Source organism: Nothoprocta perdicaria, unplaced genomic scaffold, assembly GCF_003342845.1.
Source record: "Nothoprocta perdicaria isolate Ctin4 unplaced genomic scaffold, notPer1 scaffold_4, whole genome shotgun sequence".
Lineage (NCBI taxonomy): Eukaryota > Metazoa > Chordata > Aves > Tinamiformes > Tinamidae > Nothoprocta > Nothoprocta perdicaria.
Genome location: NW_020455643.1, coordinates 6,467,915 through 6,492,909, shown reverse-complemented (window position 1 = coordinate 6,492,909; position 24,995 = coordinate 6,467,915). Strand labels below are relative to the sequence as shown.

General features: G+C 44.1%; 1 protein-coding gene across 1 annotated transcript in view; it reads right to left on the bottom strand.

Moving 5' to 3' along the window:
* Window positions 1-3,212: 3,212 nt before the first annotated feature.
* Window positions 3,213-24,995, bottom strand: part of LOC112952562 (calcium-activated potassium channel subunit beta-2) — a 44,606-nt gene continuing 22,823 nt past the window's right edge. Inside the window, exons 2-5 of the mRNA XM_026045443.1 lie at window positions 18,801-18,911; window positions 12,412-12,582; window positions 9,760-9,955; window positions 3,213-4,357 (exon numbers count right to left, since the gene is read on the bottom strand). Coding sequence (XP_025901228.1) covers window positions 4,073-4,357; window positions 9,760-9,955; window positions 12,412-12,582; window positions 18,801-18,911 — 763 coding nt within the window. The 3' untranslated portion in view covers window positions 3,213-4,072. The remainder of the gene's footprint in view (window positions 4,358-9,759; window positions 9,956-12,411; window positions 12,583-18,800; window positions 18,912-24,995) is intronic.

Below are 24,995 nucleotides of genomic sequence, written 5' to 3'. Positions count from 1 at the left end.
CCCTAAAACTTGAATTTTAAGAGCCAAAAGCAATTCAAATGAAAACAGTTTTTTTTTTCTCCAAAATACTAATGACTGATATTTTCTCTTGCTTTCACCGTCTTCTCCACAACCAAAGACATTTTGGAAAGTTGGTGTGCATTCATGAAATATTTGTGTACATCAAAAACAGAGTACTAGAAAGTGATGAGATCCAGGATGCTCAGAGGAGTAGAAATGTGAGTTTTGTAGCATGTCCTTGATAGATTCTGAGCAGAGGAGCTAATGGGGAGCTGACACTCTCATGCCCCTTTCTCTCCCTCAAGTCTGAAATGATTGTATTTTAGGTCTTACTGCGATAAGGAGGCTCTGTTATTTCCTGGGCCCTGATTCCTCTTTCCTATATTCACCTCAGCCTCCCACTGCTTGCCCTTTAGGTACGTTTTGTGAGATAAAAGCCATGTCTCCTCATTTAGAAAAGCTAAAGCAAACGGAGCTCTCTGTTGTCTTGGCTGATGACATTTAGTAGCTCCACTGCAAGGTGCCAAGTTTCAGGGAATTACAGCAGGGATATTCACACTTCGCTTTCAAATTTAGATGTTCCAGAATAGAAATAAGATTTGGCATAAATAATCTAATTAAGAAAATAACAGCTATTAAAAGGCCATGTGAATTTGGCACCTGGAATACTTATGTATGCTTTAAATCCTGCCAGGGTGCCTGGCCGTAGGCTCATAATACAGCAGACTATTGCACCTACATTTTCATTTCACGCTCTTCTTTTCAGAGGTTTCACAGCACTTTCTGGCTGCTACTTGTCCCCTTCAACCCCAGCTGCCCAGCAGGGATATCAGGAGATGAAACGTTTATGCTGGGGAGAGTCAGGCTCAGAATTGCTGAATTACCGTAGATTTGTCTGATCACTGAGTTTTACTAACGAAGCCCTGCAAATGGAGCGGGAATATTTCTCATTCACTTGAGCTGCCCGCAAGATTATCAATTCCTTTTGCAGAAGATAAAAGCAGTTTTAAAACGGAGGCAGGGAAAGAAATAGCGTAGACTAATATCCCATCTACGACGTGTCTTCTCTCTGGGGCAGCAGGAGTTGTCAAAATCGCATTTGAAATGCTAAGGCTTCAGTAGGGGGTTAACTGCTAGGGAGCAGACATGGATAATTCCCTTTAAAATTATTGTTTTACCTCGCTCTATCCAATTACTCAAGTTATTTTGCTACCCTGCAGATCTCTCTGTTAATGTCAACAAAATGATTATAGACTGCAGCGGCGTCAAGATGTTTCACCCACAGGATCGCGGGTGAAATGTTTGTGGTGCAACACGTAGAAAAGAGCGCTCGATGTGTAAATGTCGAGAGCAATCAGCTCTCCTGTCCCTCGAAGCAAAAATGCACCACTACAGGCACCACAAATGTCACACGCACGACCATAGAGCTGCTGCATCACAGGCCATGTCACTTGTCGTGTCAATGGCCAACACTAGTGCCGATGACTTTGTGAAGATGCCTCTTGGTTATCGCAGTTCTTTGCTAGCAACGTCTTGCGTGGTTTTTGATTTGCAGACCAACATTGGCCTCCCCTCAACATCTGTGACGGTGCTGAAGACAATGAGGTGCTGAGTGGGTGAAGGATGATTTGGGATGGCACCTGGGAGCTTGGATCCAAGCTTGGGAAAGGGCAAAAATACAACTTGGGAGCCTCCCGGGCTGCACAAGCCTAGAAATGGGTCAAGATATCTTGGCTGTGGGATCCTGGGGGCCTAACCTTGATACCTCCAGCCTGGGCAGAACCTCTTGGAATATACTTTTGTAATACCTATGGGCATGAGCAATGTGGAGACCTTCATGTCTGAGTCCTGGGTGAACAGTAAGGAGTTAATCCTAACATGCTCTAACATTCCTCTACCTTTTATGGCATGGAAGCACCATAACATTGGGTTGGGGTGGAGAATGTGGCTCCTGCTTGTCCTCCCCGGCCATGCTGCCTCTGCTGCTGAGGGGATTCCTTGGCTCTTTGCTGGCCAACAACGGGAGATTCACCACTGATGGCTTTTGTACATCCCGCAGATGGGTAAATGGTCACATTGCAAGTAAAATTGATGAATTCCCTGTTGCATCAGCAGTTGGCAAAGCAATCTGCAAAGAAAACTCTGATGAAACAAGGCAAATCTGAATGCAAAAGATAGTGAAATCTGGAAGATTTAATTGAATATATTTATTACATATTTTTGGAGCCCTAATTATACCCCCACCCTCCAGGAATTTATTTACCTAAGGAAAATTATATGACTGATTACAAGATTGCAGGTTCATTTTCACTGCTGAGAACTCCTTTTTACAGCTCACATTACACTTGCATGACTTGTAAAGTTTTGTAACATCTTGAAATTTTTAATGCTATATTGCAGAAAGGTACTTATATAGATGAAATAGGCAGAATACTTGCTTACTTGTTTTGTGGGCTTTTTGAAGGTAAAAAAAAATTGCTTCTTGTTTTGAATATGCCTGTAAATTTCTTTGAAATCTTGGATTGCGAGTTCACAGGGCGCTCATAGAGAGTGCCTTGCATTTGTCATTGAGGCTAAGTCCAAAATAAGAAATTATGAGAGGCACCTTTAAAATATAACATAAGAGGAAATGCCTTGAGGAAAGGAATATAAATAAATTATTGACTACAGTGTTCATGGAATTTTGCTGGGAAAACTCCCACTGTAGGTATCTGACAGACAGGACAACATATTAGTCTGAATTCCTGGAGTTTTTCCAATAACTCGTTGTACTTGGGCCTTTAAAATCAAAAATTCACTTCAGCCAGCACTGCTTACTGGGTTAAGGTCAGGAGAGATTTCCAGAAGTATTATGATTATTATCTAACAGTTCAGGTAATAGACCTATAAAATTGGATGTGATTTTGTCCATTCAGATGTCACAACAATAGAGACTTTTGACTGAAACATCATGAATATTGGATAGGATCCTGCAGTGCTGCCCCTCCATGTTACGATGTTATCCAAGGCTGGAGGTTATAAATGCATGAGTTATACTGCTCACTTTCCAGTTGGTAAAAACAAATAAAGGAAAAAAATCATAATCAAGTCCCAGTACACAACTAGATATAATATAGCTTTATCTTTATATATATATATTTGTATATATATCAAGTAAAAAAATCTAAAATAGTTGGAAGTAAAAAATGAAAAAATAGCTGATTGTGTTATTCTTTTCATTACAGTGATGTGGTAGCAAATACAAGACAAATGAGTAATAAACATTTACATAAGGTGTTCTGGTCCCATTTCCATCAATAGGGCTCAGATTGGAGTAGAAAATGGAACAACATGGTTTTTTTTTTTTTGTTTTTTTGGCTACAGCTTCTGTAGGTGACAAAGATGACGCTGATCAGATAAGAAAAATATAGCACTAAATAAAACAACAATGTTTAACAGAAGACCGTAACATCAAAGAGTAAAATTGACTTCTGAACTGGGGAAACTAACACAAGGCATCACCAAGTCCTGCTTAGGCTGCAAATACTGTTCCTGCCTTATACTGGCCTCAAAATAGGGCTATTCTGCACACTCTGCTCACAGACAAGCGTCAGTTCTATGCTTTTATTCCCTGCAGCCAATAGTAATAATAAAAATAAAACCACAGATCTGTTGCGTGGACTGCATCAGATGTGAGACCTAAGTGATGCACAAGTCATTTGCTGCTCTTTGTCCAAGGGTGAGTTTTCCCCAGAATCCTTTACATTGAAAATGTCAATGTATTCATTGACTAAGCTTGGCAAATGGTCACACTGAGCCCTATTTTGGCTGTTGAAAAGAAAGAAGGACTATTCTCAGCATAAAACAAGATCATACAGACGGTCAACACAAAACAGTAGTTTCTTTTCTTCTGTTGTCTGCATAATAATAACATCATGTTTGCATATAGAACAGCTGTTGCATTATTGCTCTACTTATAAGAATATAGTAAGGAAGTTAGAACAGACTTGCACATTACAAACTTAAGGTTCTTTGGTGAAGAATGAGAAAACAGTATTTTAGCTGTAAATACATCTCGGAGAAGTCTTTGCTTTTATCTGTTGATCCTTTGGATTCTCTCGCAGAGGAGGGAAAGGTATTGAGTCAGCTTTACCATAGCGACGATGGCGACCCCACCGATCATCATGCAGGTGGGCCAGAAGAGCGAGTGGAACAGCACGTTGGAGCTGTACAGTTTAGTTAATATCACATTCTTCTGAACACCCTCAGGGTCGTAGAAGCAGGAGAAGCGTTGGTACTTTCTGAAGTTTTCCATGACAACGTTCACAAGCGACATGGATTCTTCGTAGTTCTTGCCGCACTTGGGTATGTACGAGCACTGGGAAGAAAGCAGAGGGAAAAAATGAGTCTTCAGACCAGACAAAATGTCTGTTTTCAGGTGGTAAGCATCTCAAGATGATTATGGCTTTCATAATAAGAGTGCAATTCCATTAGGCTAATAATAAATTTATCACAGACAAAACTCAATATTTTGCACATCTACAGAATTTCTCATTGGAGAGTCTCCAAGTGCTGTACAAACATTAATGCTTTAATCTGTGGAACAGCCTCATGAGATAGGTGAATATATTATTACTGCTAATTTACACATGAAAAAAAATGGATCTGATGAAGTACCTCTTCATCTGAAGTGGCAGGCATATTTTCGTGTTTAGATGGGTAATTGCCTGTCTGTAAATATGAATCTGGTAGCTCAGATCTCACTTGCAGATGATCAAATGATCATATTGGGCAAAAGAGTTCACTCAGCGAGAGGAAAGCCAGGCAGTGACTTATATACAGTTTTCCTTTGAGAGGAATATCTCAATTAGGGTCATACAGGAAATCTGAGACAAAAATACCTCTAGTTGAAGATCAACCTGACTGCTCGAATGGCTCTCAGTCTTTGACCACACCACCACCACCCCTGAAAGTATCCATACTTGAAGAGGATTTTGATTTAATCCTGTACCTATGCAAGAACAGTCTAAGGACAAGTGTAGAATCTGTTGGGTGGCTTCTCCTTGAGCGTGCAAAGAGGGAGTGGGTAGATCCCCCCTCTCTTGCAGTGATGGGCTGATCAAAAGTCCCTGCTACACTGCCATGGCTGAACATGCTGCTGCTGGGTGAGCTGCTAAAATAGCTTGAGATAATTTAATGACAGAAAGCGGATTTTGCATAAGAAAAAAAGACTTAGTTAAAATAATGCGACCCATGCCTTCCGATTATTATTGTTTCAATGTATAAACTCTATAAACGGCCCTCAGTTCTTTTTCATGACCATGCCGTGACTTTTCACAATGTGAATGTACTGCAACAAATCTCTATCCCTAATAATGATCACAGGATTAACCTCATAACAGGATTTCATTGATCCATTGGCAAGTTTATTAGCTGGGAATATGATTTGAAGTGCAGCAGAGATACTGTCTGGCATTAGCAGACTGTAGCATTAAGGGCAGAGCATCTCAGCACGTCCATTATGAATATTTCATAGAGTTCTAGAAATTAGAGATGGAAAATCTCAGAGAGGCTGTATCTCATCCATCCCCTTACTGGTGCAGGACTGCTCCCTCCAGGCTGTTCTTTTGAACTCTGCCCAGCTTTGTCTTTTGTGTCCGAAACCACAAGACCTCTTCCAGTCCCTACTATTCTTTAATATATCATAATCTAATAAACTGGGGGAAATTTTCAGTGAAGCTGTAGTTCGATATATTTTGATAAATCATACACCATCACTGTCCTAGCCGCAGTGTTTCCAGCTCAGATTTTTTTGATTTTGCAAGTTTGGTGCTATACATTTTTATTCCTTGAAATCCCAGCTGTGACACACCAGAGCGAGGGGATTAAATGAAGACTTAGTCTTTGCTGAAGTTCAACCCCTCTCTCTTCAGCAACAGAAAACTGCAGGCACATAAAATTCCAAATGATGACAGATTCCTGGACTCAAAGTCTGGAAACATCCCAAGAGGGCACTGGGAAGGTCTGACTTCCTGCCAGACTAAGTCTTTTCCAAAGATAATCTCAGGAGAATCAAAGCCCAAGCAGGACTTGAACTGGGGTCCATTAATAGTATTAGAGACTCTAGGTATCTCCGGCTAGTTAGGCCATAAGTAGTCGGCAAGTTTTAAAGAAACCTAAGCTAATAAAGGTAATTGTGCAAGGGAGCTGGATATATCTTATCAGTGAGCCAGGCATCTGGTGATAAGAACATTTCTCCTCATACTATGGGCTTTTACTCTCTTTATAAGACATGGATCCCCTTTACCCCATGTCTTAATTACCTCGTCCTATTCTTCTGAACTCGTGGCTGTTCATAGCTCTGAGGGTTTCCTTGTCCTTGATGCAAGGACACATTCCTAAAGTGCCTGTGTCTGTTAAGCTGTGGTCACAAGGTGCTCGTGGCCTCCTTCCAGGACCTGGCTTTTGTAGCTAGAGCTGGAGGATGACACCATGCTGGCTTTGCTTTTGCTGGCATCTGTTGTGCTGGGTAGGTCATTAGCAGAAGGGACGGTAGACACTGGTAATGAGATGTTCTGAGGGTTTTGTTTGGTTTGATCTTCATTTAGTTTACATCAATATATGGCAGGGAAATCTCTGTATATTGTTTTTATGCTATACGATGTCCATTTTATAATGATGGAGATCCCACATCTCCAAGGATAGAGATCCTACAACATCTCTGGAGAACGTGGAAGCAGCTTCATTGTCAGTGAAGTTACGCTGACAACATTATTGACAGAGAAGCCCCTAATTCAGGCCGAGAGGTGATACACTGGTTCTCATTCTCTCCTTGTGCTTGGGGTGTTTGTCACTGTCATGCTGAACTTGGAAGTGGGGATTGGAAACACCTCATTTGTATTTTTATAAGACATGCAGTGGCAGTCTTGATGAGAAAGTGGCCAGGACCTCGCCTTACATTTCTTCTTCTGAAGTGAAGCAGGTTGGATTACAGGCTGAAGGAGGAGTTTTGTGTCTGCCATTTGCCCAGTATTTCTTTCTACAGACTGAATCTTGCAACCCCAATGCAGAAATGTGTCTGCTGGGAATTGTGGCTGAACAGTGCTGCTCCACCTGCGCTGGACAAGCTGCTCTTTGGGTTATAAATACCTGAACTTCCAGTGGGAAATCATGAGATGCCACCATCATTTCTGAATATCAGGCAGTTATAGCTGGCATAACAGTGATTTTGGTGATTAAAGCCTTCTTGTTATTGTACTTAAGGAGCATGGGCATAAATCAGCAGTAACCCCAATGACATGTAAAGAATCAAAGTGATGTAGTTTGGGATCAGAGCAAGCACTTCACAACTGCTTTAAATACTGCAGCCCTTCCTCAGCGTGACAAACTGGCTCCATGGTCTCCAAGCAAGGGGACACGAGTCCCGTCTGCTTTCCCCAGTGGCCCTAACAGCCTCTGACAGCTGAGAGTGCAGCAGGAAAAGCGTTTACACTGCTCTGGTTGTAGTATTGACAAGGGGCTGCACTCGTCTTAAAGGCTAGAGATAAAATATGCACAGTGAGAGCAACAAAGACGCATGGTAAATCTCGTGTGCTTTTCTGGGAAAGATTGAAGCAGCTTGACTGGCAACCACTTACGTCCCATTGATTCAGGCTGGAGACTGACAGCAGCGCACTGCACATCTCAACGTAAAGCTCACCTGCTCCTTACCTGCCCTTTTGAGAAGAAAGCCTTAATTTAGAGAGTGGTTTTCTCGATTAATCATTATTTGAAATCAATGTGCATTTCCCTCAACCTGAGCTGGTGACAAGAAGCGGAGAGGGACTGCAGGGCTGCAGGTGCTGCTCTGCACGCAGGGTGAGGAGCTGCGAGACGGAAACGTTGGCAGGATTATGTTGCCCATTTGAAGGTCTTTCGTACTGGCAACTCTCTGCAGTATTGCCAGGAATGTGAGGGCTCAGCAACATGGGCTATGGTGGTTGGTTTTGATTTTTTCCCTTTTTTTTTTTTTTTTTTTTTCATTTTCCCTGGGGAGAGGGGTAAGAAATGAGGATCTGCAATTGGAGCCAGCTCTTGGTTGGGGTCTTCACTGATGTCTGGGAGTAATATTTTAGTTTCTCATCAGAGACTGATGACAAATGGAGACAGGATCAGAGCTACTGATAACCAGTTAACTGAGGGGGTTCCTGATTTGCCTGCCTGGATATTGCATGGAAAATATTGTTGCGAGGCCATGAGGAGGATAGGGCCTCCCGAGCAAATTGCTGAGACTTGTTTGGAGTCTCTGCTAATTCCAGCCAGGCACAAGAAACCAGGTATTTTATAGACATTTCAGCCAGGGGCCGAGCTCCCTTTGAAACTGCATTTAGATGCAGAGCACATAGGCAGCAGCACATCAGGAAAACCTAGGAATCCTCCAGAGAGCAGCACTTAACCTGCAAAGCAACCTTGGGCTGGAGAAGGATTAGCTGTGCCTACATTAAATTAAGAGGAGACTGTGCCGGGGAGAATTTCAGAGTTGATTTCAGCGACAAAAAACTTTGGGAATGGAATTTTGAGATTTAGGCTGAATCTTTTGATTTCTTTAAATCCAGCAGCGGATGGAGATGGACTCACTTGGCTGAGGCCTGGCCAGGAAGGTGAGGACACTGCTCTGGGTTTCACAGTTTGGCTCTGGCGGACTTTGTGCACCAGCCACAGGAGTTAATTATCCAGCAGAATAACTGGCCTGGTGAAACCGCTCACTGCTTTGACTAATTTTCATATCACTTCATCTTAATATGCAGAAGCAATTGGGTCCGCGGAGCTGCTCCCATAAATAGCAACGCGACAGGTTACGCTGTCAGCAGCCGGGGCTGCGCTTTGCCAGTGCCTATAGTTTGGGGTTCAGTGACGACCTTGGAGCGCTCCATAGTTAATGCAGACCTGGAGGGTGGAAATCTGCCCGATTTGGGGTGGCTGCAGCGTTTGCACCCAGGTGCAAAGAGGAGGACTCGGGAAAAGGGACGTTTTGCAGCGTCCTGCTGTGTAGGAGGCGGCGAGCAGCCACCCGCCAACAGCCGGCAGCTCGTGGCGGTTGTGCTGCACGCGGCAGTGCGTCACCCGCACAGCTGCACCTGTAGGCTGGAGGAAGCGACGCCTTCTGCGCACCGCGCCGCTCATTACAGCCTCCAGACATGAGCTGCCTCGGCCCCACCTGGATCAAGTTACGTCGGATTTTACACTTGCTGAAGCAGAGAGATGAGTTTTTTTTTTTTTTATGGAGATTTGTTAAAAATAATTTTTATTGCCATGTCTGGTACCAGAGAAATCATGCAAGAAAGATTGTCTGACTCCTTAATTTATATAAGCTCAGAAACTGCCTTTCGTTTTCACGCTGCTCTTCTTATGTTGACAGTCTCTCACCGGCCGACTATCAGTGTCTTTGTGCCCTCCATAGGGATAAATTGTGTGGCCTGATCCTGGTGGTGGAGCTGGAGCTAGTGTGGACACCAGTTTTGTCACCAGCAATGGTGACACGTCCACATCAGTCCCGGGGACTTCTGTCTCTCCCAGTCCCACAGTAATAAGGCCATTTCTATTCTCCCCACCACAGACGCTCCACGTACATGGCTGGAGGGGTTAAGATATACTGCAGAGCCATACCCGAATGGGAAGTGACTTGTCTGCAGCTCCCTTGGAATATATGGGTGATGAGGGCTCAGCACTCAGGTGCATCCATAAAACATCCCTTGCCAGGGAAGGAGGAGGGGGATGGAAATTTTGTCTCTGTGCTCCTACCTCAGAATTGATTTTCATTGTCTCTTCGGTGTGGTAGAGCAGGAGCTTTTGACCAGAAGAGGTGAGATTAACGTACACCTGGAGGCAGGGGTACTGCGAGATTTTCCAGCAGTCTGGACCGCAGCTGAAGGAGCAGTTGAAGGTTTCTGTGATGGATGCGTTGAGCAGCGTGCACTGAGACTCCTCTGTCCAGACACTAAGTAGAAAAAAGAAAGAGGTGTTAGGGCATGGCAGGAATGGGCAATGAGCACTAAATGCAGCCCGGGGTTTCTAGCAGACACGTGCCCATGGCACCTTGCAGGAGGGTATGTTCTGCTGGGTGTTGGGGTGGTGGGTGGACTTCCTCAGGATAAGACGCATGGGTATTCTATTGCATAATACTTAAAGTTTGTGTCTTCAGCATAAAAATACCTCACTCACATATGTTATCCATGAAAAGGGGCCTGGATCTTCTTGTTTGGAGAAGGAATATCTGAGATTAAAAAGAAGAAAACGGAGCAACATGCCCTGGGGAATGCAAAGCACACAGCATGGTGCATCTTGAACCAAGAATCAACAGCTGACTGCAAAGTCCAGCTCACCTCAGAATGGAGGTTTTGAGGACAACTTGGCATTTCCAGTGCACATATGTTCATATATGTAGCCACGTGCCCATATATGAGCAATACAAACCTAACTGTGGAAGGGCATTTTCTAGTGGCAGCTCATTGGGTTTTCAGTAAGCTCAATCAAGTGATGTAACCATTCTGGAGAATTTTACCTGATCTCACATTCATCAGAAGCCAGAACTGATGATGGCTGAGCCCGGGTATGTCCTGACAACATTCGCTTGGATTTCTTGTTCATTTTCCAAAAGTTCTGGCTATATTTTCTTCTGGGACAGGAGCCACAAGAAGGGCACCCTGATACCTTCATACCCTCTCTGAGCTTAGGGAGAGGCTTCACCCCCCGGGTCGCCTCTTGGCCCTTCCCCAGAGCCCAGGGAGCCTGATGCCCTGCACCTCTCTGCCCCAGGTCTCAGCAGACCGTTCTGCTGCTCTTGCTGCTCCCCAAGAACTTTGCTGGGAGCTGGAAGAAAGCGAAAGGTTGAGGGTCTGCCTGCCAGGGAGCAAAGCCTACCATGAGCTTTGAATGGTAAGCGATATCAAAGATCTCTGACTAATTCTCTTGGCATTTCATTTTGGCAGTAATTAAGCTTGTTTATTGCATTTTGCATTTTTATTAAATTATGCTATGATTTCTGGGGGGAAATCAAGCAAAAGGATTTTTTTTTCCTCCTAGGCAATATTTTGTTGGTGGGTGTCACTGTCTGCAAGGCAGAGTGACCCCTAAGGAGATCTGGCTGTGAATGTCTTCACTCTGTCAGGAGTCACAGCAAGGATTCCTAGATATTCTTTCACATTTCCTCAATTTTACCTTTCTGACTGCTGTTTTATTCATATGTGAATGTAACAGATTAACCCCTACCTAAAACAGACTTATAGAAAGCTGGAATATTTGATACCTTATGGATGTTTCTATATCTTTGGGCAATTTTTCATATAGCTCATAGCATAAGTCATCTTTCCGAATGAGCAATTTTGATCTTAAAAGCCTCTGCCGTTGACCCTGGTGTTGCTAAGGGGCCTGGAAGAGCAATCTGGAAACGTACATAGATGTAGATACCTAACTGGGCTTGATCCCTGTCTTCAAAATCTAAATGCTGTCTGCATTTTAAAAGGGGATTAAATACTTTTGTCACATAAATAACATGCTGAAAATCAAGACAAATGATCCTCATGCATGGCCTTTCCTGTTCATTTCAGGGTCAAGAAAGACTATTTTCCTGAACCAATGACACAGTTGAGAATATTCATACTACTTAATTTCAGGCACTTGACATATATATTTTCATAAGAAGATAAGGTGGATGAACCAAAGCATGCCAGATTTGGACCACTGCCAGAGTATGATCTGGAACATGACTAATATTTTGATTCACAATTGCACATTTTTCATTCTCTTAGCTTTACTGATAGATTGACCAGGGCAGAAAAAAACCTTGTGTACAATCTTATTACAGTCTGGGGTGGATTTTAAATAGGGTTGGTGTTTGAAAGCTGCTTTCGAATACTGCTAATGAGTAACCAGCCAAACTTTCTGCTCCTTAATAGACAAGCTGGAGAGGAGCTTAGAAAAATTAAGTGCAGCACAATAATAATGAAAGATGATCTTTCACTTTCAGCAAATGACTTTATTTCTGTAGGATTTCACTTGCTAGAATGAACCTATTAACCCACATGGAAAGCTACATGCTAGAAAGCAGATTGAATTCTTTCCAATATTGAATCTCCATTTTTCATTTGAAAGCACATTGATTCTCTAGGCTGCTAAATATTTCTGCTGGTCTCCTGAGTTTGCTTGGGCTTCACAGCAACAGCCAAACTCCAAAACCCAAGGGGCTTACGAGTCCAGCACACCAGCTGAACCAGGAGCTTATAGCAACATAAGCTCCGTGATAGGAAGGATTCAAAGCTTTTTGCCACCCCTGTGCTGTAATTAAGCTTGTATTAAACTATAGCAAACTTTAAAAATGGAAAGAGCAAAAGGAATAGGCAGAAGAAGTCAGCTGGAGCAGATAGTCTGAGGTGAGAGCGACCGCGATGAAATTACCTTTGCATGTAAGATCGCAGCAGGGTGATTCCCAGGAGAAAGTACATCATGATTGAGCACACCATCATGGCCAGCCCGAGGAGTATGGCCCGGTCCTCTCCGGCTTTTAAGGCTGTGACTGTTTTCCTTTTGTCCAGTAGATCGTGATCCCTGATTTTTTGGTAAATATTTCTGAGGTTGAAAATAATACATTCTTATGTGAAGTACATATTTAATCAATGAACCCTCTAAAGGGTGGGTAGTTCCACCTCCATACCCATCTCGTGGGAGAGAAAGGCTTAAGGGTCCTCAGCTGTCCTTTTTCAACGGATTCACTCTGACCTGGTGGAAATTTACTCATCTCCAAAATAAATTACAGCCATTTCTGAAAAGGTAAAAACTTCTTATTGCAAATATAAACATTAGACACTTGTGCCAGCTCAGTAAATCCTTCTTTGGTGCAGCTTCTTTGGCTCGGTAGAATTATATCATAGATGAATTTGACCTGTCAATTCTAGCTTATGCCACTAGAATATTTTTAGATAAAAGAGGTGTCTTTCTTTAAGCTGAATATGGAAGACAGACTTATTCTAGTGTAAGATTTTTATACTCAAGGTAAGACTTGGCAATAGTTAATGTAGAAAAAGCCTGAACAAGTGACAAAAATTATCTGAAAGGACCACATTCTTTCTCGATTCCCTACAGGTTGGTGATTTGGATAATTTTCCACCCTGAGCCTGATTCAAGTTCATGAAAGACAAGGGGGATTTTACAATTGATTTCTGTAGGTTTTTGATTGGAAGCTTATTTACTGTATTAAAAAGTCGCTTTTTGGAAACCCATTTGTGCATCGCAGTGAAAACCCTCACAGAAAATTATCCACCAAAGCAATTTGTTCCGGGATTTTAAAAAGAAGAAACAACAAACCATTCCCCTTCAGCAGAGAGTCCTTTCCGTTTTCTAACCATAAGTCTTTCTTTCATCTCCAAGTCTTTGATGATTCAATGGGTCATGAGGACACAATGGTGAAGAAGGAAATATTTGAGTACATTTCAAACACACTCAAACTTTGTGGGTTTAAAATGTACTTACAGACCTGAGGCTGGTCAAAATCTCCTGTGTTTTCTGTTACGGTTCTTTTGAATGATCCAGACAGCACCCGATGAGTGTGAACCGCACATCTGAGCCCTGGCACCACCATAACATGGTCATAGCAGTACACGTGGAGGAAGTTCCTCTTCTACTGTCTGCAAAACGGCAGGTGAGCAACATCAACATCACTTTGGGTTCCAGCAAACCCGCCACTCATTTAAGCTGAGAACGCCAAGTTTCACTCGTCCTTGTAAAAAGCAGTGTGTGATAGACCAAGCGCATAGCTTGCATTCACCAACAAGGATAAAGATATGGTCAGCATTGAGAGAGATGTAAAACCATAAATTAACACGAGAAAGAAATGAAATCCTTGAAACCTAAATTGAGTTTGGGTTTAGATGAATGAGTCATAGCCAGGAAAAGCACATATGGTGTGGGGTTTTATAGCAGAAAAAATATCCTAGATGATACTAAAGCAGATAGTCTCCCATAACTAAGAAACACTGAAGTTTCTTCAATCTACAGTGGTATACTGAGATATTCATGATTTCTCTTCAAAATCATCCATTAAAGCTTGTCTATATTTTCCTAGCTAGAAACAAAAGGGTAATTCAGGCTGCTGAAATTTTCCTTGGTGCTGGGTAGAAAAATATATTGTAAACTGGTGGATTCCATTGCCTTTGAGTGATGTAGAATAATAATCTAATGTTAGTTTTCTATTACTATTTATCAAACTGTATTTAACTCTGAGAGCTGCTGTTTCAATTTGCATTGCTCCCAAATGGAAGCAGGCAGGAAGGCAGAAATTGTCACGCAGTTCCAGAACATTAACCGATCACACAGCATAACTTCTGTCAGCGTGCAGACATAAAACAGACACGGTGCAATCAGTCATTAATGTCACCAGAGCAGCTAGAACGTAAAAGTGATACAAACGGACAATTTAAAAACAAATAGCTAATTGAGAGTAGTTACAGGTACCTCCTATATGGCCTTGAGCCAAGGAACGTGCAGTGAAGGTAAAAGAGATGGAGCACAGAGTATGTTGTAGATCTATCTGCCAGGGAGACTGGCAAACAAAAGTGCACAGACAGTGTGTTGAGGGGGTCCCACGGGCGCTCCGGCAATGGTAAATAAAGCTAAATCAAGCTCTGCCTATGGGATCATGCTAGCAGCAGTTGTTTGGTAGTTGTGTTGCTGGTATTTGTTAATGAAAGACCTAAACGGCAGCACAGTGGCATTCTTGGGCATTCTGGCAAGGGCCTTCCCGCTGAATCCCTGCAAGAAGCTGATCTGGTGACATGTGTGGAGCTGTGTGGTGGCATGGGCACGTGCTGGCCTGTGACACACCAGCCTCGAAGCAGCCCCTGGAGACAGGCTGAGTAAAGTCCCTCATCCTCCCCACGCCGTGTCCTCCCTGTGGGAGGTGACAGCCTATTGCTGCTGAGACCAAGAGCTTCTGCCATTTCCCATCTTCATGCTGTGCCCCAGGGAGCTCTAGCCTTGGGCACACCATGCAGCACGTGTGCACCTTCGTGTCACATATCTTACAACTCAGCATCACCTTAGCTGGAGTGGCAAAGTCATTTTAGGAGAACGTTTGTCTTCCCTACGACCTGCAATGTGGGTCTGTGAAAAGGGCGGCCGCTCTGTGGGGCGGGATTCGCACACCTATAAACTTTTGGCCCAGCTAAGGGATTTCTTGCTGCTCACTGGGCTGTAAGAGCACTGTGCTTAGCCAGCTGATTTTAGGTCCCAGTGCTGCACAGCCACAATTAGCTGGCTGCTGCTACGTGCATGAGCACAGATCACTGCATCCCGACGTTACTCATCTCAGCAACTCTGCCTAGTAATTGTGACTACAGATGATCACTCCCCAAATGTGACATGGTTTGTTTTTGAAGAAGTCCTAGGGGCCAGAAATCAAGCCTCTAAGGACAAAGAGGTCTTTGTGCTCCTGCTCTTTTCTAAACTTTTTCTCTGGCTTCCTTTTGCCAGGTTACTTGCAGGATATGGGTTGGCTGCTTTACCTGCACAGCTGCACGGAGAGGAAATCTTGGCCAGGACTGTGCCTTAGGACAGAGCAGAAATTCCCCTCTCTGCCTCTCTCTACACAACAGCTGTGCAGGGATCCCTCTGCAATGGAGTCACTTATGTGATCTGCAGATGAAAGTGTAGGGAGGACCTGTGTGATGGAGTTAAGCAGCCCAAAATATGTTTAGTCAGCTTGAATATTAGACAGTCAAGGTCAGTGCTCTTTGGAGACTTAGTAAAGAAACCTAGATGTATTTGCTGCAGTAAAGAATCTGTTTCTTTGCTATCATGAAGGATGTGTCCTCTTAGTATTGGGTTTTATGCAGGAAGAGATTTGTCACATGCATCCTATGCACTCTGTGGTCTGCCAGCATGGGGTTGGACAGCTCCCCAATGCCAAGGATGTGACAAATTTATAGACATATGTTAGGAATGGTCCTATATGTCAAGCCTTTAGAATCAAGAACTGTCATGTAGAGAGGAGGAGCTAAATAATGTTTCTTCTGACCCATACAACAGTTCCTGTTCCACTCCAAAATGGGTGGATCTAGGAACATCGCAAAAGAAATCGAGTTTTTGCTAGTTGTCTGCTGATATCAGAATCTTTGAAAGCAAAGGTCAGAAAATCCTGGAAATTACCTGCAAAACTCCCCATGTCCAAGGAATTTCTGTATATATATATGTTTTTTAAGAGGGTATTTTTAGTTGCATCGATTTTTGTCATTAGATCTATAATAACAAGAAAACTTCTAGAACTGTGATATAAATCTCAGTGATGTTATAGCAGGATTCCTATCAATAAGAAGAGATGAGGAAAAATGAGTTCACTTGATTCCTTGTCTTTTTCCCAACAAACTGGGCTGAAGTGAATCAAACCAACCCAGTGCTTTAGCTTTCCAAGCCTGCAACATTGTGAAAAACATAACTGACAGCTGAGAAAGTAAAGTGGCTGGACTAGGTTTCCAAAACCTAGAAAGTGGCAGCTGGGGAGCAGCACATGTCTGAAAAAGAAGCCCATGAAATGCATGGCTTTGGCCTCAGTCCTGCAAAAGCACCTGCCTGTGAATCACCTTCTGCCCTGGAGGAGGTGATAACTCCACACAAGTGACATTTCGGTTGGTGTTATTCCAGTGCGACCCTTCAATAGTCTGCAGCTGTGGGATGTGTTAGGAGAGGAGTCAGGAATAGTCTTCCCGCCTGAAGATTAAACAACAGCACTTCCTAGGGAAGGGTCATCTAGGGGAAGTTATTTCTCTAAAATGCACTGCCTGTTAGACATGGTGATTATGTTGGTGACCTTACATGTGTTAAACCACTGCCAACTGCTAGCAGATGAGTTCCTCCCGCCAGCAGCACTTGTTCTGTGTTAACACCTCTTCTTTGCAGCCCTTGGGCTGCCGTCAGCACGTTCCTATTTCCATATTCTATTCCTCCTATTTGCTCCTGCATTTTATTTGTCCTTCACAATGTATCAATGAGCCTCCTGCATGGTTCTGCAGAGTGGCCCAGCAAATAAACCCAAGCAATTGCTTGAAAAAGCACCTGAAATTACCAGGCTGTTGAGTGAGTACTAAGGTACTGCTCCCTACTTCTCTATTTCGGCTGGCAGGCAAGGACAAGCTCTGCTCAAGGTTTAAGCTGACCAGAAGCCAGTGAGTCCTACTTAGCACAGTGCTGAGCCCAAACTAACAAGTCCTGTTCAAAGACATGGTATGAACTTAAGGCCATGAAAATCAAGGGCACGTGGCTCCCAGCCAGCTCAACATGTGGACAGGTATATCCTGCAGGACGGTTGGACTAGACAATCTCTAGAGGTCCCTTCCAACCTCAACCATTCTTAAGCTTGGACCATCTGATCCATGACAGTGTATTAGTGGAGAAGAACATTTGCCTGGGGAAAACTTTAACTAAAGAGGAGGCTTGCAGAGGTACAAGAGGCAGATGGATAACCAATCCCAGCTGAAAGACCATGGAAACCTGCTGCCAAGCTGTCTTTGTTCTTTAAAATATCTGTTTGGGGTCAGATTACCAAAAGAGTGAAACACCTTTGTAGCCTCTTGTAGAAGAGTTCAGCAAATGAATCAATTCTCCAAAGAAACTCAGCATCCTCAGGGCAGCTCCAGTGCCTGAACTCACCAGCTCATTTTCCCCAGCAGATGCCAGCAGTAATGTCTCATTAGAGTGACTGAGGAGTGTGTTTTGCTAATTGGCACTGTAGATGCATTGACCTCTGTTTTTGTTTCACTGGAGTCTGATTTTTGGTGATTAGAATCATAGAATCATAAAATCATAGGTTAAGGTTGGAAGGGACCTTTAGAGATCGTCTAGTCCAACCCCTGTAGGTGTTCCAGTCACGTTTAAGAGTGACTGGAAGGGGATGTGAAGGAGAGGAGACAAGGAGGAGTAAGAGGAAGGAGAAGAAAAGAAAGAGAAATGTGTCCAGTTGTGAGAAGACAAGCTGTCCAGCAAGTCTCACTACAAAGGAGATAGATTTTGGACGGATGAGTGTGGGTATTACAGGCAATTGTTCTTTCATCAGTGATATTTAACTTCACTCATTCCCATCTAAGTCCTGTCCTTGTCTGTGGACTTACAACCATTCCTCCCCTTTCCTTCTTTCCTGTGTGACTCCTTGGTGCCTTGGGAGATCCAGTGATTCACATTATTTCTTGGTCTCCTCTGGCTTTTTCACTCCAGCAACGCCACTGAAGCGGGCTGGCAGCCTCACAGTAACCAGCTCGCTCTCATGCTGCTTGTCATCAGCTGCTGCAGGATGCAATGCACGCACGCACACTCACACACACTCGCGCAGAGGCAGGAAACAGCTCCAGCAGCCGGGTGCATCATCCAGGGGCATGAACGTCGTACCGAGCGCGAGAGCTTCCGAAGGGGTGAGCGTGGGGGGCTGCCCGTGCCTGGAAGTGGCGCCTGCAGAAGGCATGAGGTCCCTGCTGGGCTGGGGGCTGCACTCTCAAAGTCGTGGGTTAGTTTGCTGGGCAACGTGTAGCGTGTGCCAGCCTCAGAGCTGCTCCCTGCGTGCCGCTGACCTGGGGGCAAGGAAGATGTTGACCTCTAGCATCATCCCTCCACTCTTCATTGGCTTGGCATGTTAGCCCTGACATTACCAGCTGGTCCTGTTCTCAGTGGAGCAGTATCAGAGAGGACAGGCCAGGAGGGGACACGCCTTGTGTCCCTCTCCCAGTGCTACCAGGGAAGGGAGACTGGAGGTCACACCCACCAAAACCTAAAACCCATAGGAGACAATCAGCTGCAATGCCATTTACCTTTTCTCATCATGTCTGTAAGATGTAGAGCTCCGGCCACTGGTCCAAATAAACATCTTAGAGGGTTGCCCAGTGTTGGGTTTGTTCGCTGCAGTGGGACGATGGAAGGACCTGGGGGAAGAGGGATAATCTCTGTCACTGCACAGTGCAAATGCAGCAACAGATGACATTATGTCCATCGTGTGAAGTCACCTGTGGCCGTTCCTGGTGAGCTCTGAGGATGGACCATTTATTAACTCAGGGTGACATGTAAAGCAATAAAGATGACTGAGAGAAGGAATGGTAGATCTTAGTTGCTCTGATAAGATCTGATCCTAGCTTATTTGGCTTAGATATGCTCAGTATTGCAAAAGATCTGCATTGTCAATGAAAGATGATTGGTAATTTAAGGAAAGATAATAGGCACATCCAACTGTAATGGTAGTATGATGGGGTGGAAAGTGGTCACTGCACATGAAGCCCTCAGCACCCTTTGCCTGAAAAGGTTTGTAAACCTGAGCACACATTAGAGTGCCCAGCAGCATCTGCTGCCTGTTTGAGTCTCCAGTGCAGAGCTACGAGCTCCAGAGCAAATCCCTGAAGCACCAGAGGGGCAGCACCAGGGCCGGAGAGGTTCTGTCCCAGCAACAGGGTGCAGGAGGAAGAAAAGGAGAAAAAACTTCCTTCTCCCAAAAGTTAGAGTGGTTTCAGTCTCTCTCATAGTGCCAATGCCTTGGAGCAGTCCATATGTGATGTCATTAATGCTGCCTGCTTCGTTAGCTGGGCAATCTAAGCTAACAGTCACTGTTCAGCACGCGGTTACACACCTAATCTTGTGTAAAATTATAACACTGGTGACATCACAGCAGTCATGCCAGAAAACAGATTTAGACGACTCAAGTCTCTGTCTCCTTTTGATGAGGGGAGTAGCTGTCAGTGTAGGAGCAAAGATATGGACTTTCTAAGACCCTTTTTTGAAGGCCTAGGAGGGCTCTTAGTGTAGAATGGCTACGGCCTCCAAGACTGTATGCTGCTTTAGGAGTTAGTTAACAAACTTAGGTGCGTTTCTCTTATCTGAAGTTAATTTCCACATACGGCTGTGAATCCCTTTCCCTCTCTACATCCTATATCTTTTTTTGGAAACAAGTAATACAACTTTCTTTTAACCCAGTGCCTCTCAGTGAGCTGCTGCCATGCTACTTTTTTCATGCAACAAGTCATAAGGGTGTGAAACTCATTATACTATGGAATGTCAGCCTGGTCTTTAAAGTAAAAGTGGATTCTGCTATTATCTGAACAGAATGAGTACCTGAATTCACACTATATATCCTAAAAAACAGTGTGGACAGGATGCTGCAAGACAGTTTTTGACTATTAGGAGCCTGGAGGGAATAGTCCTATAGGCAGGTTACCATCCATCTGTAGGCTGTTGAGTGCTAAGAGATTTCTGAGCTTCTTTGATGGTTTTCATGGCCAGATGGTCTGCTTTTAGGATGGACCTGGTCAATAGTGTGGTGAAGAAAGGAAGGGACTGAAATCAGGCATCAAATGCTGCCTGGAGGGGAAGGTGGTGTAGTCTGAGGTGAGTTTCCTGAAACAGAAAGCTAGACCTCATGCCCTGATAAGTATTATCCACAGTAAAGTCTAGGTGTTTTCCAATAACTTTGCTGAACTATAGAACTATATGAAGGATGGGAGCAGTCCCTGGCTGGGTAGAAGAAGGTCTGGTGTGACACCAACGTTGCTGCATGCGTGAACCAGGGTCGGACTCATTAACTAGTGGTGCCCTGAAGATGCAAAAGAGCAACCAAGCGAGTGCCTGATTGTCTATTCCCCTCCTCTGATCCAATTCAGAGGGGAGTATTTCTTCTGCTGTCAAAATAGCTGTTTTCTCTGCAGGTATCCATCTGAACACAATATTTGCTGGCCTTAATTCTACCTATCTGTGGCCATAACAGTAAATAAGCACCACTGCTAATCAGGGGTGCTGGGAAACAGCAGAACAACCAACATGGACTAAGAAGGAAGGCAATAAACTAACTCGTAAAAGAAATGCATCTGCATTAGTAGAGGACAGCTACCACTTAGGGAACATTTAACGCCCTGGCAGCAGCAACACTAAATCGTCAAGCACCGGTGGCAATATCAGATGGTGTATTTCTGCCTCGTGACTGGACCTTGCTGTAATGCGAGCTAATGGGCACATTGTGGGACAGGGAGCAGCATAAATAACTGCTCTCTTTCAAGAATCTCTGGAGCTCCAACTATGCTAACTGACTAATCCACCCGACAGATAACCTTGAATTTGGGGTTCTTCATTATGGCAAGGAAAAACTGGACAATGGGGAACTGGTGTTAACTTACTGACAAGAGCTTTGGAGGACTGATGGTTAATGATGCTGCTTTAATGAATTCAGTTCTATTTCTGGCCCTGCTTCTAAGTGTCCCCTGAGCTCAGAGCTGAGCTCTCCATCCAGGTTTCAAGTTGAAGAAGCTCCAGGTAGCAGAACATCTAATAACGAGCCAACCCTTCTTGCCTTCATCCCATTTTGGTGCTGGTGAGTTTGCAGTCCAAGCACGAGGCAACGGCTCCCTGGGCACATTGCAGTTGCCGGGGATCAGCATTCCTGAGGAACAGCTGGGGATAATTGTCCCCTCTGCCCATCAGGACTCTGCAGACATTTTTAGCTTTCTGTGCTTTGTCAGTTGTAAATGAATTTGAAATTACGGAGCAAGTGAGATGTTGGACAAGCACTATATTCATCATCTCAACTGCTCTCTGGGTTCAGGGAAGGGCACAGGCTGCTAGTTAAAAGGGCTGACTTTGGGAGGGGGGAATTGGTGGCAGGCGCTGGGTCACCCCGCTGCAACGTGCTCCAAGGCAGTCTGGCTGGGAGAGGCTTATGGGGAGAACTGCTCTGCCAAAGACCCTAGGGATAAGGAAAGACGCCAGTGGGGAGAATGAAGGCAATGAAAGTGCTGTGCTACCTAGTGAGGTTCCTTTAAATCTTAGCATACATCTCCTTAATCGCTGGGGGATATATTACCTTAGGCACTGCACTGCACCAAAAAAGCTGTGCTGCCTCGGAGCAGATCAGCTGGCTAAGAGCAGATGGGTGACAGAAAAGGTGGTCTGCCTCACCTGATCATGCTGTGCTTAACCCAGTGAGGAGGAGGGAGAGGACAAGGGAAGGGAAACGGAGTGGAGGTTCATTGCAGCCTTGCTCTTCTAGGTGCTGGGAGATGTTTCCAGCTCCAGCTCTGCACTGAAGTTGGTCTCTTTGATGGTTGTGAAGAGGGAACAGCCTTTACCCCAGGCACACTTCTTGGGGTATAGACTTCACCTGATCTTAGGGAAAACTCAGTTTCTTTCGGACACTAAGACATAAAACTATAAAAAATAACGAGGGGCATAGCAAGAGCTGGACATCTGTGAATATGCTGGAGTTAAGGATCATCTGACTCTACATATGACTGGTTCCTCTTAATGACTGAGTGTCCCTGCACTGCTGTCATCTCAGTTTGCCCTGGTATTGCAGGGTAAACTGTAAAGCAACAAATCTGCCTTTGTACCCACGATGAGCAGAGGCACAGAGGGTGCCGAGTGACTAGGCCAAAGTCTCCCAGGAGGTCTGTGGGAAAGCTATCTTGGAAAGTCAGTGCTCCAGTCCATTTCCTCAGAAGGAGAAGAATAAGTATCCAACACTGGACATAGTGGTGAAAATAGCCTAAAGATGGACAATTTTCCTTACAACCAGGAAGGATGGAGAAGAGCCAAGAGACACAGTTCCCAATGCCAGAGAGCAAAGGCAGAGCCCTGCCTAAGTTTCATACATTTCTAAAAAGGACACCATCTCCGTGAGCTCCTGGCTTTTACAGGTCTCTGAAGAGAGTGCTTAATTTCAGCAAAACAGGGCTGGGAGCAGAGGGGGAAGATTTATTCTGAGCTGTGTGGGAAGTGGACAGCATCGAGGTCCCTTGAGGAAGTGTCAGAGGAGAGGCAGATGACAGAGAGATGGAGCTGGGGAGAGCAGTGAGGGGAGAACGGGGCAATGAGATAATCACCAAGAGGAAAGGCTCCAACAGCCAGGGCAGATACAGCAGGAGTGGTTTCCTCTCCTCACCCTCCACCTAATTCTTTGAGAGGGTCAATCATCTTTTATCTGCCTTGAGTCAGCTCCTATGCTATCGAGAGCACCAAGTGGAACAAAGCGATGGCAGAGGCGACGCTAAAACTACTGCCCAGGGGAAAGTGAATGCTCTGGCATTATTTATTTTTGAGTCCACATTTGGATTAGCTGTAAAGAGCTGTGTGGATAAGCAAGCAGGCAATTACTGCTGCTCATGAATGGAAATGGCTACAATCTGCTCAGGACACATTGAAATTCTAATTGAGTTAGATTCCTTTAGTTACAGCGCTCATCACAGACACTGAAAGAGATGGGATTAAAAAATAAATGTAATTCTTATGTTGCCTTTCGTCTGCTTCTTCCTGCTCCTTCTCGCTCCTCCGCTCCCCAGCTTTAGCTGTTGCTTAACTTCATTCTGCGCAGTGAAGTACAGCAGTCTGCACTTTGTGCCCTGTTAATTTTTGCAAGGATCTAACAATCTGCAGCTGACCAAATGTGTGCATGGCCATTACTTGGGTTTCACATGTCACATCCTCCTGAAGACCTTTACATGACAATTTACACAGGCTCTTTAGACAGTTCTTCCATTTGCTCAGATTGCTGCTCAAGTCCATCAAAACCACACTGCCCCCCAAAAGCAGGCTGCTTTCTACCTTTACTTATCGGGGTAAGGCTGCTTTACAAATACACACGACCACTTTTCAAAAAGTTTGTGTAAGTCAGTTAGGAAAAGATCTGACCAAAAACAGTGGCCAAAGGATTGGGAAGCCTTGCCAGACAGTGACTGGGCAATTTAAGCAAGTTGTTTTTGTATGGGCTTGGTTTCTTCTCCTGTGAAAAAATAAATATATAAACATGTTGGAGTATGAGAGGAACATCTAACACATCAGTAAATGTTCTGAGAGGATCGTGAGGAGGCTGAGCTCAAGTCCTCTGCCATGTGGCTGCTGCACCTGCACCCATCCAACTTCCAGGTCAGATCCCATGAGCGTCTTTCGCTTGTGTCTTATTACACAAGGTTAAATTCTGCCACGTGCTCTCTTATTCTTTCACCATACAGACTAATTATCTGGAGCCCATTGTTATTTGGATATGATCAGCAGTTGCATCAAATTTGTGGAACAATTTTATGTCCTAATGCTATAGAAAAGCACTGGAAATACAATTATTTTGCACATAAATTTCATGTAATTTCCACAGACTGTGACTGTCCTGATTTTTCCTCCCGTAGTTCTGTAGAAGGAGCTGTCTATTGCCTATTGAGTCAGGCTTATGATTTGTTACATCTCTCTGTAGCACTGAACTCTTGCACAGGCTTTCTACATTTCCCTATTTGCCTAATGGTAAGATCTCCTGCCTTATCAGAATAACAAAGCAAAATCCTGAATACTTTAAGGAAGATGCAAGAGTAGGAAGAAGAAAGTACTTCTGATGGATTCAGACATCTGTTAAAAAAATAGATCCAATCCAGTCTGATGAACAGGACGTGGAGAAAGTTAGAAATGAAATGGCTTATAATAAAGAAGAGGATTAGAAAGAGAGGGAATGCCACATAGAAGATAATAAGCATGTGCATGCACACAAGGGAGAAGGAAAGGCCATGTATTATGGAAAGGCAGTCACAAAATCTACAGAAATAGTTGCATGAATTGGGTGGGAAATCTGGTGGAGACAAATGACTATTAAGAAAAGGCTAGTACAGTATTTTAGATCAGATATTGGTGTCAGCACTAAGTCACCCGCTTTGTGGATAGATTCAGTGCATGATACACTGGCTGGTGTGGATGCAAATTTAGCCTCCTTAAAACTCGATAGCTTGAGCATCTAGGATCTAGATAGATTTATTCTTGTAACACATTTTTTTTGCACAAACAAGATTTTACTTGAGGGTCAAGAAAAGAGATAATGAGAAAGAACAAAACCTAAGTCTCCATAACAGAAGGCAATACACAATGTCCTCTGTATAGCTTTGAAACACCAAAAGGAACAAAGGCTCTGCAGTCATTTCAGGCCAACAGATTGCTACAAATAGTAAAATTACCATGTCCACAAAACAAGATCCCAATATATTTTGGTCTCATAACTG